The sequence below is a fragment of the Saccharomycodes ludwigii genome, chromosome I, assembly GCF_020623625.1.
Source record: "Saccharomycodes ludwigii strain NBRC 1722 chromosome I, whole genome shotgun sequence".
NCBI lineage: Eukaryota > Fungi > Ascomycota > Saccharomycetes > Saccharomycodales > Saccharomycodaceae > Saccharomycodes > Saccharomycodes ludwigii.
The window spans coordinates 1,064,685-1,081,543 of NC_060200.1; the positions used below are offsets into that span (position 1 = coordinate 1,064,685).

The 16,859-nt window shown below is 32.5% G+C and overlaps 7 protein-coding genes and 1 non-coding gene across 8 annotated transcripts; 5 read left to right on the plus strand and 3 right to left on the minus strand.

The window, feature by feature from the left end:
- Positions 1-94: 94 nt before the first annotated feature.
- RBG1 (GTP-binding protein RBG1) lies at positions 95-1,204 on the minus strand (the record flags this gene model as incomplete). Its single annotated transcript, XM_046078519.1, has 1 exon — positions 95-1,204. One exon carries the CDS (start codon positions 1,202-1,204, stop codon positions 95-97), a length of 1,110 nt encoding a protein of 369 aa, XP_045936786.1.
- Positions 1,205-1,770: 566 nt separating this feature from the next.
- FUN12 (translation initiation factor eIF5B) lies at positions 1,771-4,800 on the plus strand (the record flags this gene model as incomplete). Its single annotated transcript, XM_046078518.1, has 1 exon — positions 1,771-4,800. One exon carries the CDS (start codon positions 1,771-1,773, stop codon positions 4,798-4,800), a length of 3,030 nt encoding a protein of 1,009 aa, XP_045936787.1.
- A 449-nt stretch (positions 4,801-5,249) lies between these two features.
- On the minus strand, positions 5,250-10,232 carry RPA190 (DNA-directed RNA polymerase I core subunit RPA190; the record flags this gene model as incomplete). The annotated part of the gene is made up of 1 exon (XM_046078517.1): positions 5,250-10,232. The coding sequence occupies one exon, from the start codon at positions 10,230-10,232 to the stop codon at positions 5,250-5,252; it is 4,983 nt and encodes a 1,660-aa protein (XP_045936788.1).
- Positions 10,233-10,584: 352 nt separating this feature from the next.
- On the plus strand, positions 10,585-10,658 carry SCDLUD_000454. The gene has a single exon. It is a non-coding gene; the product is annotated as a tRNA-Val (tRNA).
- A 355-nt stretch (positions 10,659-11,013) lies between these two features.
- Positions 11,014-12,012, plus strand: RPA43 (DNA-directed RNA polymerase I subunit RPA43; the record flags this gene model as incomplete). The annotated part of the gene is made up of 1 exon (XM_046078516.1): positions 11,014-12,012. The coding sequence occupies one exon, from the start codon at positions 11,014-11,016 to the stop codon at positions 12,010-12,012; it is 999 nt and encodes a 332-aa protein (XP_045936789.1).
- A 373-nt stretch (positions 12,013-12,385) lies between these two features.
- Positions 12,386-13,162, plus strand: MTW1 (MIND complex subunit MTW1; the record flags this gene model as incomplete). The annotated part of the gene is made up of 1 exon (XM_046078515.1): positions 12,386-13,162. The coding sequence occupies one exon, from the start codon at positions 12,386-12,388 to the stop codon at positions 13,160-13,162; it is 777 nt and encodes a 258-aa protein (XP_045936790.1).
- A 663-nt stretch (positions 13,163-13,825) lies between these two features.
- UBC11 (putative E2 ubiquitin-protein ligase UBC11) lies at positions 13,826-14,347 on the plus strand (the record flags this gene model as incomplete). Its single annotated transcript, XM_046078514.1, has 1 exon — positions 13,826-14,347. One exon carries the CDS (start codon positions 13,826-13,828, stop codon positions 14,345-14,347), a length of 522 nt encoding a protein of 173 aa, XP_045936791.1.
- A 466-nt stretch (positions 14,348-14,813) lies between these two features.
- Positions 14,814-16,016, minus strand: SCDLUD_000458 (uncharacterized protein; the record flags this gene model as incomplete). The annotated part of the gene is made up of 1 exon (XM_046078513.1): positions 14,814-16,016. One exon carries the CDS (start codon positions 16,014-16,016, stop codon positions 14,814-14,816), a length of 1,203 nt encoding a protein of 400 aa, XP_045936792.1.
- Between the last annotated feature and the right edge of the window lie 843 nt (positions 16,017-16,859).

The following is a 16,859-nucleotide window of genomic DNA, read 5'->3' on the forward strand; positions in this document are numbered from 1 at the left end:
TCTAGGATTTTTCATACTTTTGTAATCTAATTCAATTATTAAAATTTGTAATTAATTCTTTATTACCATATATAGAAAGGGCTAGTTTTACATATCATTTTTTTAAAATGGTAACCACATCTTCATCTTCCAAAACATGGTTCAAACCAACAAACTGTGGTTGATGCTTAACACTAGTACCATAAACCAATGCGTTCCGGAATTCATCAACTAGTGATTTATGAATTGTGTTACAAAAATCTTTAACAGAACATCTATCGCTCCTCAATACAACTGGATCAGTGAAGTCAGGCATAATCCCCTTTGGCTTAGTATAAACTCTAACTAGGTTCAATCTATCCCACATGACCTCCAATAATTTGTCTAAATTCCATTCTTGACCAGAGGAAATCGGAACTGCGTTAGGTATTCTATATAATAGTTCTAATTCTTCCAAGGATAACGAATCAATCTTGTTTAAGACATATATGGCTGGGATATACTTTCTGCTGGAAGATTCTAAGACATCAATCAAATCATCAACAGTTGCATCACATCTAAATGAAATTTCAGCAGAGTTAATTTTATATTCGTGCATAACAGCTCTAATTTCATCATGGCCCAAATGAGTTAATGGAACGGTGTTTGTAATGGAGACACCACCTTTTTCCTTTTTCTTAACTAGAATGTCAGGTGGCTGTTTATTTAACCTAATACCCACCCCTTCCAATTCCTTTTCGATAATTTGCTTATGGTGCATTGGTTTATTGACATCCAGTATAATAAATAATAAGTTGCAAGTTCTAGCCACCGCAATAACTTGTTTACCTCTACCTCTACCATCTTTAGCACCATCAATAATACCTGGTAAATCTAACATTTGTATTTTGGCACCTTTGTATCTAATAACACCAGGGACAGTGACTAAAGTGGTAAATTCATATTCAGCAGCTTCAGATTCGGTACCTGTTAATTTAGATAATAAAGTAGACTTACCAACCGATGGAAAACCAACAAAACCAACAGATGCTACACCTGTCCTTGCAACATCAAAACCAACACCACCACCACCACCACTGCCTGCTTGAGCAGACTGTAGCAATTCCCTCCTTAATTTAGCTAATTTAGCCTTTAGTTGACCCAAATGAAAGGAAGTGGCTTTATTCTTTTGGGTTCGAGACATTTCATCTTCAATAAGCTTAATTTTTTCAACTGTGGTAGACATATTGTGTGGATATATTTTAGTGAAACTTTTGCTTTTGATTTTATGGTTTTTTTTTTGAGGATGAGCTTTAAAATTATACAGTTCTTAAATATTAAACTGATTATATTATGGAAAACGTTAATTTTTCTTTTTTCTTTTTTCTTTTTTCTTTTTTCTTTCTTCTTCTTTATGTTATTTTATACGCAATCCGTTAAGGAGGTATTCCGAAATAACTTCGCAATATTGAATTTAACACTACGCTGAAAACAGAAACAATAACTAACGTTTCTTTTTTTTTTTTTCCATTTTCTCACTTTATTTTTGGTGCTCTACGGCAATTCTTAAGAAATCTATGCCTCCAGGTTTTTTCTATGACGAAAAAAAATATTAAACTTTACTTGGTGTAAAAAAAGAAAATTTTTTTTCCAATGTATATTTTTTGTTACTTTTTTTTTTTTTTAATACCCATTTTTTGTTGTATGATTCTATCTTTTCATACCACTTAAGTTGGTGGTTATAGGTATTATATTACTTTAAAGATATTAAGAAGGAAAAAAAAAAAATAAAAAGACAAAGAAACAGCTATAATGGGTAAGAAATCTAAGAAAAATTCCCAAAATTATTGGGACGAAGATTTTGAAAATGATTTAAGTGAACAAAAATCACAAACTGAAGAATTAGGTTCTTCCGCACCTCAAACTGAAGAAACTACACCAGCTCCTTCTGCTGAGCTAGATACTGCCACCACTGCTGGTGCTGATGATATCGAAGCAGATTTTATGTCAACTTTGAAAAAATCCAAGAAAAAGAAAAAGGAAAAGGGTGATGAAGGCCTTGATACTGCATCAACTGCTGGTAAACCTGTTTTAAAATCTAAGAAGGAAAAAGAAAGGGAAAAAAAAGAAAAGGAAAAACAAAAAAAAAAGGAACAAGCTGCCAAAAAGAAAAATGGTGCTAAAGTTACAAATAAAACTGTAACGCCCACAAAGACTGTGCCTGAAGAAACAAAACAATCAGAAACAGATGACACAGTGACTTCTGCTCCATCTAAGAAATCGAAGAAAAAAGTTCCAGCGGGATTAGCTGCTTTGAGACGTCAATTAGAATTAAAGAAACAATTGGAAGAAGAAGAGAGGTTAGCAAGGGAAGAAGAAGAAAGATTAGAAAAAGAGGAGGAAGAAAGATTAGAAAAAGAATCTAAGGCCAAAGAGGAAGAGAAAAAATTGAAAAAGGAAAAGGAAAAGGCTAAACGTGAAAGATTAAAGGCGGAAGGTAAATTACTGACTAGAAAACAAAAAGAGGAAAAAAAACTACTAGAGAGAAGAAGAGCTGCTTTATTATCTGCTGGTAACATTAAAGTTGCTGCTTTGGAAAAAAAAGAAGGTTCTGCTGATGTTGATACCAGCAAAGAAAATACTCTCAAGCCAAAGAAAGTTGTCTATGGTAAAAAGAAGAAGGGTAAATCCAAAGAGGATTTAGAAAAAGAAGAGTTTGAAAAAAAGATGAAAAAATCCGAGGAAAATGCTGCTGCCGCCAAGAAACAACAGCAAGAACAGGAAGAAGAAGACGAGGCTTTAATTGATGATTGGGAAAATTTAGCTTTAGATGAGGATGAAGCTACTGGGCCAACTGAAGAGGAATTAGAAGAAGCAGAAGAGGACCAAATGTTTGAACAGGAACTATCTGAAGTTTCTACTAATAAAACTGAGGAATTACCTAAAACCCCAGTATCCAGAGAAGCCACGCCAAGCGCTGCAGGCTCTAAATATGAAGTTATTGCCCCAAAAAAGAAGATTATTCCCCACAAAGATTTACGTTCTCCTATTTGTTGTATCTTGGGTCATGTCGATACAGGTAAGACCAAATTATTAGACAAAATTAGACAAACAAATGTTCAAGGTGGTGAAGCAGGTGGTATTACCCAACAAATCGGTGCTACTTACTTTCCAATTGATGCTATTGAACAAAAAACCGCAGTTATGGCTAAATATGAAGAGCAAACGTTTGATGTTCCAGGTTTATTGGTCATTGATACTCCGGGCCACGAATCTTTTACTAACTTACGTTCCAGAGGTTCTTCTTTATGTAATATTGCCATTTTGGTTATTGATATCATGCATGGTTTAGAACAACAAACCATCGAATCCATAAGGTTATTGAGAGATAGAAAGGCTCCATTTGTTGTTGCTTTAAACAAAATCGATAGATTGTATGACTGGCAATCCACACCAAACAATTCTTTCAGAGATTCTTTTGAAAAACAACCAAGAGCTGTCAAACAAGAGTTTGAAACCAGGTTGGAATCTATTAAGGTAGCTTTGGCCGAACAAGGTTTAAACTCCGAACTATACTTCCAGAACAAGAATATTACTAAATACGTATCTATTGTTCCAACCTCGGCTGTTACCGGTGAAGGTGTTCCAGATTTATTGTGGTTATTACTAGAGCTAACCCAAAAGAGGATGTCCAAACAATTGAGGTATGTATCTGACGATATTGAAGCAACTGTCTTGGAAGTTAAAGTCATTGAAGGTTTTGGTACTACCATTGATGTTATTTTATCTAATGGTACTTTGAAGGAGGGTGATAGAATTGTGCTTTGTGGCTTGAATGGACCAATCGTAACAACCATCAGAGCCTTATTAACACCACAACCATTGCGTGAATTGCGTTTAAAGAGTGAGTATGTTCACCATAAGGAGGTTAAAGCAGCTTTGGGTGTTAAAATTGCTGCCAATGATTTAGAAAAGGCTGTTTCTGGATCCAGATTATTGGTTGTTGGCCCAGATGATGACGAAGAAGATTTAATGGACGATGTTATGGATGATTTGACAGGATTATTGGATTCTGTAGACAACACAGGTAAGGGTGTTGTTGTCCAAGCTTCTACTCTAGGTTCTTTAGAAGCATTGTTGGATTTCTTAAAAGACATGAAGATTCCGGTTATGTCGATTGGTTTGGGTCCTGTCTATAAACGTGATGTCATGAAATGTGCCACAATGCTGGAAAAAGCCAAAGAATATGCGGTTATGTTATGTTTTGATGTTAAGATTGATAAAGAAGCTGAACAATATGCTGAGGAACAAGGTATTAGGATCTTTAATGCGGATATTATTTATCATTTGTTTGATTCATTTACAGCTTATCAAGAAGAGTTGAAAAACAAACGTCGTGAAGAATATAGTTCTCAAGCTATTTTCCCATGTGTATTGAATACCATTCAAATTATTAACAAGCGTGGTCCAATGATTATCGGTGTTGATGTTGTTGAAGGTATATTGCGTATTGGCACTCCAATTTGTGCTGTTAAAATTGATCCAACCAATAAACAAAAACAAACTTTGTTATTAGGTAGAGTGGCTTCTTTAGAAATCAATCATGAACCTGTTACAGAAGTCAGGAAGGGTCAAACTGCTGCTGGTGTTGCTATGCGTTTGGACGATCCTTCTTCTCAGCAACCTATTTGGGGCCGTCATGTAAATGAAAAAGATACTTTATACTCTATGATTTCCAGAAGTTCCATTGATACTTTGAAAGATCCGGTTTTTAGAGATCAAGTTCCAAAGGGAGATTGGTTATTAATTAAGAAATTAAAACCTATCTTTGATATTGAGTAGTTTATTTCTATTGTATTTAATTCATTGATTTTTTTTTTTTTTTTTTTCTTTCCCTTTCTTTCTATCATATACTTGATTTATTTGTTTATATTTTTTGTAGACTAATGCTTTTAAGTAACGTACTCTAAAAAAAAAAAAAAAAAAAAAAACAAAAAAAAAAAAAATAAATAAATATATATTTTAACATAAACATTGAGCTTTATAATTTCGCCTTGATGCATATAGCATACTAATATTAAATTCACCGTAAGATGATAAAACTTTTGTAAATATTTAAAATAAAACCTCAGAAATGTTAACTTTCCACAAAATTAATTCACAACAACACACCAAATATCTTACATACAATTACAAAATAAAATGAAATAAAAAAAAAAAAAATATATATATATATATTTATATATAAGGTGTAAAAATAGTATAAAATTTAATTCGTATTGCAATAATTATTATAAATTGACTTGTTTAGCTAATAAATCAAAAGAACCAGTACCAACACCTGATAGCTTACCTAAAACCAACCTAGCAGATGGACTTTTCAATTCTTCACGATCATTGTCCAAAACGGCCTTAGTTAAAAATTGACAAGTAGTTTCATAAGACATTTTCATCAATGAAGAAGTGGATGATTCCATACCTTGTCTATTAAAAGCCAAATAGGAACCTTGCCTTGTCATCATATCAGCGATTAAATCTAAATGACGGAAAGAAACAGAAATGGCATAACGAGAGAAAACGTTGTTAATTTCATTGACAATAGTATTTCTGGCAGCTTCAACACCATAAGTTTTTAACACAGCAGCAACATCGTTGGATCTAATACCATTGACATCAATAAATGTATCATGGTCCCAAACCGCTTGAAAGTTGACACCTTCAGTGACCAAAACACGCTTACCACCCTCTGGCTGAGGATGAATACAGCGACCAATGTGTGGGATTTCCCTTATGACACAAATACGACATATAGCTTCAATGATATTAACCATTAACAATTTTTCGGTATCTGAAGATAACTCAATTTTAAATTCACACCATTTACCAGCATCATCATCAAATTGATACTTGGTAACAAATTTATGAGAAGTGATAATGGAAGATTGCCTGTCCAATTGTGATTTGGTCATATTCTTACGGGCAGCAGTAGCCGCAGTTTCAATCTCATCTATATCCATGGCATCGGCATCTTTGTCTGAGTCTGAGTCTGAGTCTGAGTCTGAGTCCTGACCTGAATTTTCAGTATCTGAATTCAACATATCTTCATCATCCGATTTTTCTGCCTGTCTCATAGTGTCTATTTCGTCTTCATCTGGATCATCATAAGAAACGGCCTGTTTACCCTTCTTGCGTGCCTCTTCTTCATCGTTATCAGCAGCATCAGCCATAGTGGTAGCATATGCACCCAAGGCTGACTGCGATTTTGGAACAGCAACGTTAATATCATCTGGTAAACTCGTTTTTATTTTTTGTTTTCTAATTTCTTTAACTATAGCCGATTCTAACAAATCCAAAAAGCGTTCACTGATAACAGTGTCCAATTGTTTCTTACCAACATCATATTCGTCATTATATTCCTCTTCGTCAAAGAAATTCATATGAACAACATAGGAACGAGAAGTAGCCGAACCGACAGTTTCAGTGACAGTGACGTTATCAACAACTTCTGACAATAAAACTTTGGCAACAGATTTACAGTAAGCATCAGCTTGATCATCAGTAACGTCATCTAAAATAGGCAATGTCATTTGCGGAGTCTTAATCGCAGCTGATGCTGTCATTACAATTTCTCTTAGACGAGGAATACCTAATGTAACATTTGCAGCACCATGACCAGCAAAATGGAAGGTATTCAATGTCATTTGAGTTGATGGTTCACCAATAGATTGTGAAGCAATAATACCAACAGATTCACCTGGATTAATTAAAGAACGCATATATTTCAATTGCATCAAAGCCTTAAACTTCTTATCAGTTATGCCTTTGTTATTTTTAAACAACGACGAATTGCTATCAATAAAGTTTTCTAATTTATCCTGAAAGTTTTCAGAGACGGCGCCCAGATATTTAGCTGGGTTGTATTTGGCTAACACTGGATCATATTTGACGGTTTGTTCGTAATGTGGTTCATTCTTATGCTTCTTTCTATATTTCAAAGCCTTCTTGGCATACTTGATAGCAGAATCAACGTTCAAGTGTTCCACTAAGGCGGAAGGGTTATACTTGACCAATAAGGAATCGTAATTATCAACACAAAAGTTGAACTCAACCAAGTGTGATTCTTTGGTAATGTCAACAGAATCTCCACCATACATAAACTGAATTAAAGTGCCGTCAGCGTCTCTAACTGTGTTGTCGTATGAGACGTGAACACCTTCTAATTGTTTGGTTAAACAACGTTGTAAGTAACCGGATCTGGATGTTTTCACAGCAGTGTCAATCAAACCCTCACGACCAGCCATACAGTGGAAATAATACTCCTGGGGATTGATCCCGGAATAGAAACGACCCTTAATATAGCCACCAGCCATTGCATCAGTTGCAAATGGTTTGAAACAAGGTAGAGTTTTACCACTAACCATGACAGGAACCCTTCTACCTTCTAAAGCTTGTTGACCTAATAAACACATAATTTGGGAAACATTAACATTAGAACCTTTAGCACCAGATAGAGCCATCGCTTGCATAGAGTTTTCCGGGAATTTTTTCATGGTCCCGTCAGGAACACACTTGGAAACAACTTTGGAAGTAATGCCGTTGACCTTATTGGAGGTAATAGCATCTAAAATGGCCAGTTTGTTATCATCACGTAAAATTTCCTCTAAACGTCTTTTCAATTCTGGATCATCTTGAGCAACGTCCTTGTCCAAATTAGTAACTTCGGCAGCAGCGCTTCTACCAGTGTCATTTGAAGTGGCTAAAATATCACGTCTCCACTTGTTACCTTGGGGAGTTAAACGTAAATCATCCATACCACAAGTGAAAGCTGTAGAAGTAATATAGTTTGTAAATAATCTACCCAAAACTGATAAAATCTTAGCAGCAGTTGCAGGGCCATAAACTTCGTGCAAAGAGTGAACAATACCATATTTAGAAGCACCGTATTGTGATTTATCCAAGATACCACATAGTAATTGGCCATCCTTAAAAATAACTTCATTTTCGTGAGAGTGTTTGCCCCAATATTCGTTTTTGATTTTATTTTTAGACTTCAAGTTTATGCCCGGCATGTCAGGAGGAGTGACATTTAGCAAAACAGTAGTTATTATCTGCTTACCAGTCCATAGAGGCACGGGCTTAATAATAGCTGGTGTTACAGTAACTATTTTTTTTCTAGAAGCGTGTCCATGTTCTGGACGAATACAGCTGTATATATATTGCTGGTACTGCTCTCTAGTGAAAAAACTATCCTTATTGGTCAACCAAACACCTGCAGAAATATGATCTTGGATCAAACCTCTTACGGGCGAACCATTAGTTGGAGTTAAATATTGAGAATCAGTATTTGCTAGAGTCAAAGCCTCAGATCTAGCGTTTTCATTTTGTGGGAAATGCAAGTTCATTTCGTCACCATCAAAATCAGCATTGTAGGCACCGGTATTTGCATAATGCAACCGTAAAGTTTTTTCCGATGGCAAGACTCTAACTTTGTGACCCATCATAGAGGCCTTATGTAAAGTTGGTTGTCTGTTCATAATCACGATGTCTCTATTTTTAATGTGACGGTAAACTTTCTTGTTCAAAGTGTGATTAAAATTATGAGTAGAAGGAGTCAACAATTGATTTGCCAAGGCCTTACGCTGCTCTAGAGTCATACCAACCAAAGAGACCAATGAGCCATCTTCATTTTGAATTTGGGTGGCACCCGGCCATTTTTCTGGACCGTTTATCACAGCTTGACGCAATTCAGCGATATTGTAACTAGTAACAGGTTCTGGATAAGTTAATTTTTTAGCAAAAACAGGTGGTAATCCAATCTCATTAGTTTCAATATTTGGGTCTGGAGAAATAACGGACCGAGCAGCATAGTTAACACGCTTACCCATCATGTGCTTTCTAAACAAACCCTCCTTCTTCTCTAAAGCTTGCTTCACACCTGGAGTAGGAACTCGGCCATTGCTTCCTGAACTTTGTGCTTTCGTGGAATCAATGAATGCATTGACATCGTTTTGGATAGTTACAAAAGCGTTCATTAATCTATTGAAAATAATTCTTCTATCATCAACAGAAACAACATCTTTTTGCAACTTGCTCATTTCATCATTTAAATCTCTAATTAGCAAGGAAGTGGTCAATATTTTAGACAACAATTGGTTTTGGGCATTTTCATGAACTTCATCACCCAATTTAGATGGTAAACGGAACCTGGTTGGGGGAACGATAATTACATCCATGAAAAAAATATCAGCCTTTACCAATTTTTTGGACAAATTTGGTCTTGAATAGAAGATATATTGTAGAACTTGTTGTTCCCGTTTGAAAACGGCTCTCAAGATATTACGGACTTCAGTACTTAGGATATAGGTAGAGCCAGTTTTAGGTTTGGTCATAATCGGGATATTTTCATCATCCAAAGTGTTGGATTCGTCACCACTTAGTTTCTTGGATTGGTTTTGCTTTTTAATCATATCTTTACGAATTAACCCTTTGACTCTGTTATTGGTGATTTGTTTATCGGTTAATGCGGTTTCGAAAACCTTGGTGAATCCATCTTTTCTGAATTTTGGAGAAAACATACCACAATTATCACACTTTTGTCTACTTAAAATCTTTTTGTAAAAATCGTGGATCAAATTTTTTCTTTCATCATTAACAGTAGCAGTGAAAACACCAGTTTCAAAAGTTCTGCCGTCACTTAAAGCTTTTGCAATGCTAACATCTACAAATTCTTGACGTTTGGCTCTTAGTTCATCCAAAATGGCTTCACTGATTTGGTTATGTGAAGAAGAGGTATTATCACCATTATCTTCAATGGCTTCATCATCATCATTTTCAGCAAATGACATATTATCCACGGTGAGTTCATCTAGTTTATACGATTCATCGATCAAACCATATTGCAGCAATTTTAACCGGCAAGCGTAACGATGAACTTCAATCTTTCTTAAACGGAAATTGTGACAATATAAACAACAAGAACGTAAATAAATATATAATTGGTTAAAGAACAATGGGTTGTAACATGGAACCGGTAATTCGATGTGACCCTGGTGACCGGGACAATAGTTTTCATCCAAACCACAAGTGGCACACAAGTTACGTAAAAAGGCACCTAAACTTAAATCGTATAAACCACCATTAATTGGATGCCCCAAGTTATCTAAAACAGTTGGATTTGTAATTTGCTTGGCGGATAAATTACGAATTTCTTGGGATGTCAATACACTGAAATCCAAAGAGGTAATTTCAGAACCAATAGGTTTTGAAATATCCATTTTTTTTCTTTCTTATTGATAGAGGTATGTGTACAGGAGTTGTATGAATGTATTGATGTGATTCCTTTTTTTTTTTCTTTTTTTCTTTTTTTTTTCTTTTTTTTCTTTTTTTTTCAGTTGCTAAAATAGTTTTTGGTGGAAAGAGTTTTAAGAAGAAAATAAAAATATTTATGTACTTTTCAATTTCTTTTTTTGTACAAGTTTTATTATTATTATTAAACAAAAAAATTTTTTTATTTAAAGTTTTGTTTTTAGTTAAGAATAAAAAAAGAAAAAGAAAAAGAAAAAGAAACGTTAATTAAAAAGAAAGAAAAAGTTAAAAAGTTTTGAAAAATTCAAAAAAAACAACATTGGTTTTGTGGTCTAGTTGGTTATGGCATCTGCTTAACACGCAGAACGTCCCCAGTTCGATCCTGGGCAAAATCATAGCTTAATATATTTTTTTTTCCATTATTTTTAATACGAATTGTCATTTTTTTTTTTTTTTTAACTTTTCTTTTTTCTTTTTTCTTTTTTTTGTTTTTTTTTTTAACTTTTCTTTTTTCCCATTTTTAAAACTACAAAAAAAAATATTAAAAAAAAAAATGACAGGGAGAAAAGAAAATTTTTTTTATTTATCACTCACATCTTGTTATTGGTTATCCCACAGTTGTTTAGTTATAAAATAATTACCATTTTGCAACTAACCTTAAAACTATCTTCACCCTTTCCCAGTGCTTGATTCAAAGCCCCTATATGAACTATAATAAAAACTGTTAACCCCCCTCATATACCATCAAGCATGTCTTTTAAAAGATCCAGCAGTAGTAAATTAATTACCTTGTCAGAAGATGTAAGAGCCAGAGCATTTATTAAAAAACAAAAGAGAAATTATACTAATCCAATTAGTTCAGAAACAGGTATTTCAAACTGCATGGTTAAAATTGCTGTATCAATGTACTGTTGTTTAGCGCCTATGTATTTAAATAATCCCATCGAGGGAATAAAAAAACAGCATTTAGACAACATGATTATGAAGTACAACAACGATGTCAATGGTATTATACTTGGTTATGAAAACTTGAAATTCATTCGCAATGAAGACGACAAAGAAAATGAGCAATTATTTAAAGTTACTCCAGATACTCCATTTTCCTTTATTTGGTGTAGCGTTGATTTCATAGCTTGGACACCACAAATTGGTGATATAATTGAAGGATGGATTTTCATTCAATCTGCATCTCATATTGGTATATTAATCCACGATGCATTTAACGCTAGTGTAAAAAAAAATAATATTCCAGAATCATGGACATTTGTTCATAATGAAGACTACGTTAATAATGGGGAAAATTCTAGTAACAATCAATCTAATTCCTTGGGTTATTGGGTCGATGAAAATGGCCAACAATTAGATGGAAAAATTAAATTTGCCATTAGAAATATTTTTACCACTGGTAAGTTGATTTCACTGGATGGTACGCTGTTAACTTTATACGGGGATGGAAGCAAAAGTAGCGATATTAATATTAATGCGAATACAGGAAATGATAAAACAATGGATAACCAAAAAAATATGAGTGCACAAAATTTACCGGTAGTTTCTAATAAGAAAATAGTATTTGATGATGAAGTGTCTACAGAAAATAGAGAAAGTCACAAGGAACTAGATTTACCAAAAATAGAAAAAGAAAATGGCGAAGAGGTTGTTTATGAGGATAATGCCAGTAGCAGTGATAACGATAGTGATAAGACTAGCAGTGATAGTAGTAGTGATGAAGAAAGTTCATCTAATGAATAAACAAATTTATATTAAATATTTGACTCATGTGGTATGCTAATGTGAACAGATGTTCATTCCACCTTAACTCAAAGTATAAATGTTTAAACGGGACCATAATGTATATATATATAATTGTTTAGAAATAATACAATATGTTCGAAGTTTGCAACGGATAAAATTAAAAAAAGGAAGAAAAAATCACAAAAAAATGCTTTTTTTTTTTTTCCTTTTTCTTCTTTTTATCCCCCCAAAAAAAAAAAAAAAAAAAAAAAAAAAAAGCCTATCAGTAAGACTTAATAGCCGTAAAAGCTTCTAGAAATCCTTTGGTTAGCTTATATATATACACACCACAAGCCTTTAATATACTAAGTTTTGAACATACCTATACAAGATGAGTGCCCATACTATGGAATCAACGTCTATTTTAACGGAACATTTTGATTATCCACCAATTTCAATTATTGACGACATAATAAATGCTGTCAACCTTTTAATGTATAAGTGCACTCAAGCAATGGAAAATTATTTGCTAAAAACTATTCAAGATGAAGATAAAGCTCAAGCCACTGAGGCCAGCATTGAAAAAAAAATGTTTTTGGAACAAGAAATTAAAATTGGAACAGCAAAACTCGAAAGTTTATTGGAGCATGCAATCGATAAAAATTTCGATAAACTAGAACTATATTTATTGAGAAATATTTTAAACATTCCAGACTTGGATGAACGTTTTTTCAGATTAAAACACCAATTGAATCTAGAAAAGATCGATGATTACCAACTAAAAAATAGCGAGGAAAAGGTTAACTTATTATTAACTGAAATCAATATTCAAATAAGGTATAATAAACAATTGTCTTTGAGATTACAATCTTTTAAAGAACTTGAAGAAAAGACCATAAAATTTAAAGAATGTTTGAATCAATTTTTTCAACTTTATGATCATGATGACAATGAGCTATTGTTACAACAAATTCAACCTATAGATACCACCATAAAATTTTTAAATTCCCAAATATTACAAATAACCAAAGAGTTAGATAAAACTAATGATATTAAAAAGTTATATGAACAATATAAACTGAGTACACAAGCCAACAGCAGTGGTGCTACTGGCTGCTTGACCAGTTCGAGAATACAATACATGAGTTGGTTAGATAGAAATAATTAGGTATATGTGATAGGGCAATGGTATCATCTGTGAAACGTAATTAATCTGTGTACACAGTTTTGTAATAGTGGGTTAGAACGATAAATTCTATAATATTAATTTATTTTTTATCTTTTTTTTTTTTTCTTTTTTTTTTAAATCATGTAATGCACAGCTCTCAAATTTTATAACGGAAAAAAAAAAAAATAATATTAAGCTGGCTTTTCCCATTTTTTTTCTTTTTTTTTTTTCTTTTCTTTTCTTATTTTTAACTTAAATTGATGTTATCGTCATCAAGATATAAAATTCCAAAAGTGTTTAATGTATGATATTTTATAGTCCAATCTTAAGATTTATCAGTGGGTATAGTTATTATACACAAAGTGCAAAGTAATAATATTATATACTCTCAATCAAAGTTTTTGTGACAATTTCAACAAACATAGCATTTAACATTATAGTCGTAAATAAAATTTCTTTATTATTAAGACTAATCTACTGAACCAACAAGTAAAACAAATAAAATAAAAAAAAACTTGCCATATAAGCAAGTAGATTTTATAGTTTTACATTTTCCCTTTTTTCATTTTTTATTTTTTTTTTTAAAAAAGAAATATATATATATATATAAAAGGGCCAAAAAAATAAATAACATAAGGTAAAAGACATTAAAATAAAATAAATATGAACCCATCACAATCCACTAATAATAGCATCATTAGTAATGAAACCACTACTAAAATACCAGAAGGACATTCAGTCACTCAAAGATTACAAAGCGAATTAGTACAATTGATGATGAGTGCGCCACCGGGATTAAGTGCGTTCCCAATAAATGATGATGACCTAACCAAATGGAGTGGCATAATCACAGGCCCAGACAGTACGCCATATGAAGGTTTGAAATTCAAAATTTTTCTTCAATTTCCTAATAATTATCCATATGCTCCACCAAAGGTGACGTTTACCAGTCCTATGTGGCATCCTAATGTTGATATGAGTGGGAACATATGCTTAGATATTTTAAAAGACCAATGGAGTGCTGTTTATAATGTACAAACCATTTTATTATCGTTACAATCGCTACTAGAGGAACCAAATAATAGCTCCCCATTAAATGCAGTTGCTGCTGAGCTATGGGATAAAGATATGGATGAATATAAAAAGAAACTAATTGCCAGATACGAAGAAATTGATGACAATTAATAAAGGAAAATTTAACGATAGATTGTCAATTTTATAATGGATTTCAAGAGAATAAGAAATCGCAATCTAACGTTAACTTTCTAGGCATACAAATATATGGGGGAAAACAAAAAAAAATATATATATGTTGAATAAAAAAATTTTTTCTTTTTTAAATAATATCTAATTAACTTAATAACAACAATAACAAAATAAACTATATATTAAATTAAGCTCCAAATTAAATGATGATTGTATAACTGTCTACTTGTAAAAATTTAAAAAAATATTATTAACCAAAAAAAAAAAAAAAAAATAAATAAATAAATATTAAACCATAAAACTAAAACCAGAAACGTGAAAATCTAAATAAAACAGTTAAACCCTAAATCAAAATATAAGAATATTAAAACCATAACAAGAAAAAAAAAAAAAAAAAAAAATAACCTAAAATTAATGAATATTACGAACACCCCAACTAATGTTTTCACTTCTTTAATGAAAGATATTTAGTAAAATTCTCATCTTTTAACCAACCAACTTTTTCGTAAGCAGCATATAATCTACTAGCCTTGTTAACATCAATCCTGCAGGCTTTTTGAGCATCTGTTCTTCTAAATGGCAACCCGTTTTTCAATCTATGCACCTTTTCAATAAATAACCGTCTTTTAGAATCCAAGTATAAATCGCAAGGTAATCTTAGTATTTGAGCTAATACTAGTTCAGCAGGATGCAACTTATTTCTCAATGGATCATTTCGTAAATCCATAGATGAACCTTTCCATTCAACTTTTAATGCATTTTTGTTACTTTCCTTCAAGTTTTTGGTGCTGGGAGAATAATCAGGCAATTTTTCCCAACCCATATTCGGTTCATGATTAGATCCTAACAAGGCGGTAAGCGTAGCGTTACCCTTGGCATGAATAGTAGGGAAATGATGACGCGATGAAGATGCACTAAAGGGTGGGGATAGAGTGGCCCTCTTCAATTCAGGAGATGCAACAGGTGTCTGGGGAGCACTAGTACCATTTATATCGCCAGAATTCTTGGTGTTACCAGTTCTTAAACGTGTACGATATACTCTAGAAGTAAGTTCTGGATCGGATGCATAAGCTTTTCTTGAAGTATTAGCACGTTTATACGTTAAGCCGGCATTACTAGCAGCGCTGTTGGTTAAAGTAGAAGTAGGATGATGGTATTTATTTTCAAAACATCTGTAATGCGATAGAAATGTCATTAAAGAACTGGTATAATTTTTACGGCTCCAATCTGGATTTAAAACAAGCGGCTTGGTTATTTTATTAATGCTTGTACCATTAGTAATATTTCTATCACTGCTACTTAAAAAAGTCGGAGTTGTACCGGTGCAATTAATTGTATTTGGATCAGTAACAGAAGGGGAAGAATTGACCGTATCAGGATGTGTTTTAGAAGCTGACAGTTTGGGTGATAAAGGGGGGGATGGAATATCGTCCTTATTAAAGTTATCTAATAATTTTGTGTCTAATGAGGAGACATTGGTGCCAACATTGATATCTGCATTATTAAAAGTAGTTGGCATTGGTCCTTTCTCAGATGAATTTTTAATAATATTATCATTTGTTATCGGAATAGGAGTATTATTAATTCCATTGGTTCGAGTGGTGATATTATTGTTAGAAAGGCCAGGACTTGCGGAGTAATAGGACATGTTATGTGTTTTGTTTTTTGTTTTCGTTTTCGTTCTTGTTGTTATTAATTTTTTAATTAAAAATAGTTACCAATGGTTTATAATTCTAGCTCAGTGCTTTTTATTTATATATAAAATTGTTTGTCTTTTATTCTATTTTTATTTTTATTTTTATTTTTATTTTTATTTTTTTATCTTATCTAATATATACGTAAATTTGTGTACGTAGTTTTCTTAATTTAATTATTTGTGTCTAACTTTGTTTCTTTTTCCTTTTCCTTTTCCTTTTTTTCCTTTTTTTTGTTTTATTTAATGTTAAATTTTTAGCTAATATATTTTGAGCAAAAGGGGAAGAAATAAAGGGTCAATCGATAGATCTATGACTATATTTTATTTGAATTTTGAGTCTACTAATTACTCTTCTATTAATACGATGTTAATTAAATTTTGACTTTAAATACTACTCAGCTGTTGGAAGAGTCATTGGAATACGAAGGTTTGACAATTTAAAGTTAATACAAAATATTCAAGCCTACAATTTATATTTACTATAACTACAAGTAAGTTGAATTAACGTGACTCGAAATAGACTCAGTGAGTAAGAAAGAAGGAAGAAGAAAGGAAAAGAAAAAGATGGATAAAGTTTTCGCTCTTAGAATTTTGATTATTGACTTCTTATTCAATACAAGTTTTTCCCTTTGTTTTAAATATATTTTAACTAGAATTTTCTGCTATCAGTTGTAAAAAGAAACGACTAACGTCATTTAATATTTATTTTTTTAATACGTACTAATCTTTGGAGAGAGTTGTGTTTATATTAGACGGAAATTGCACAATAATCTCGTGATATTTATTATTACGTTA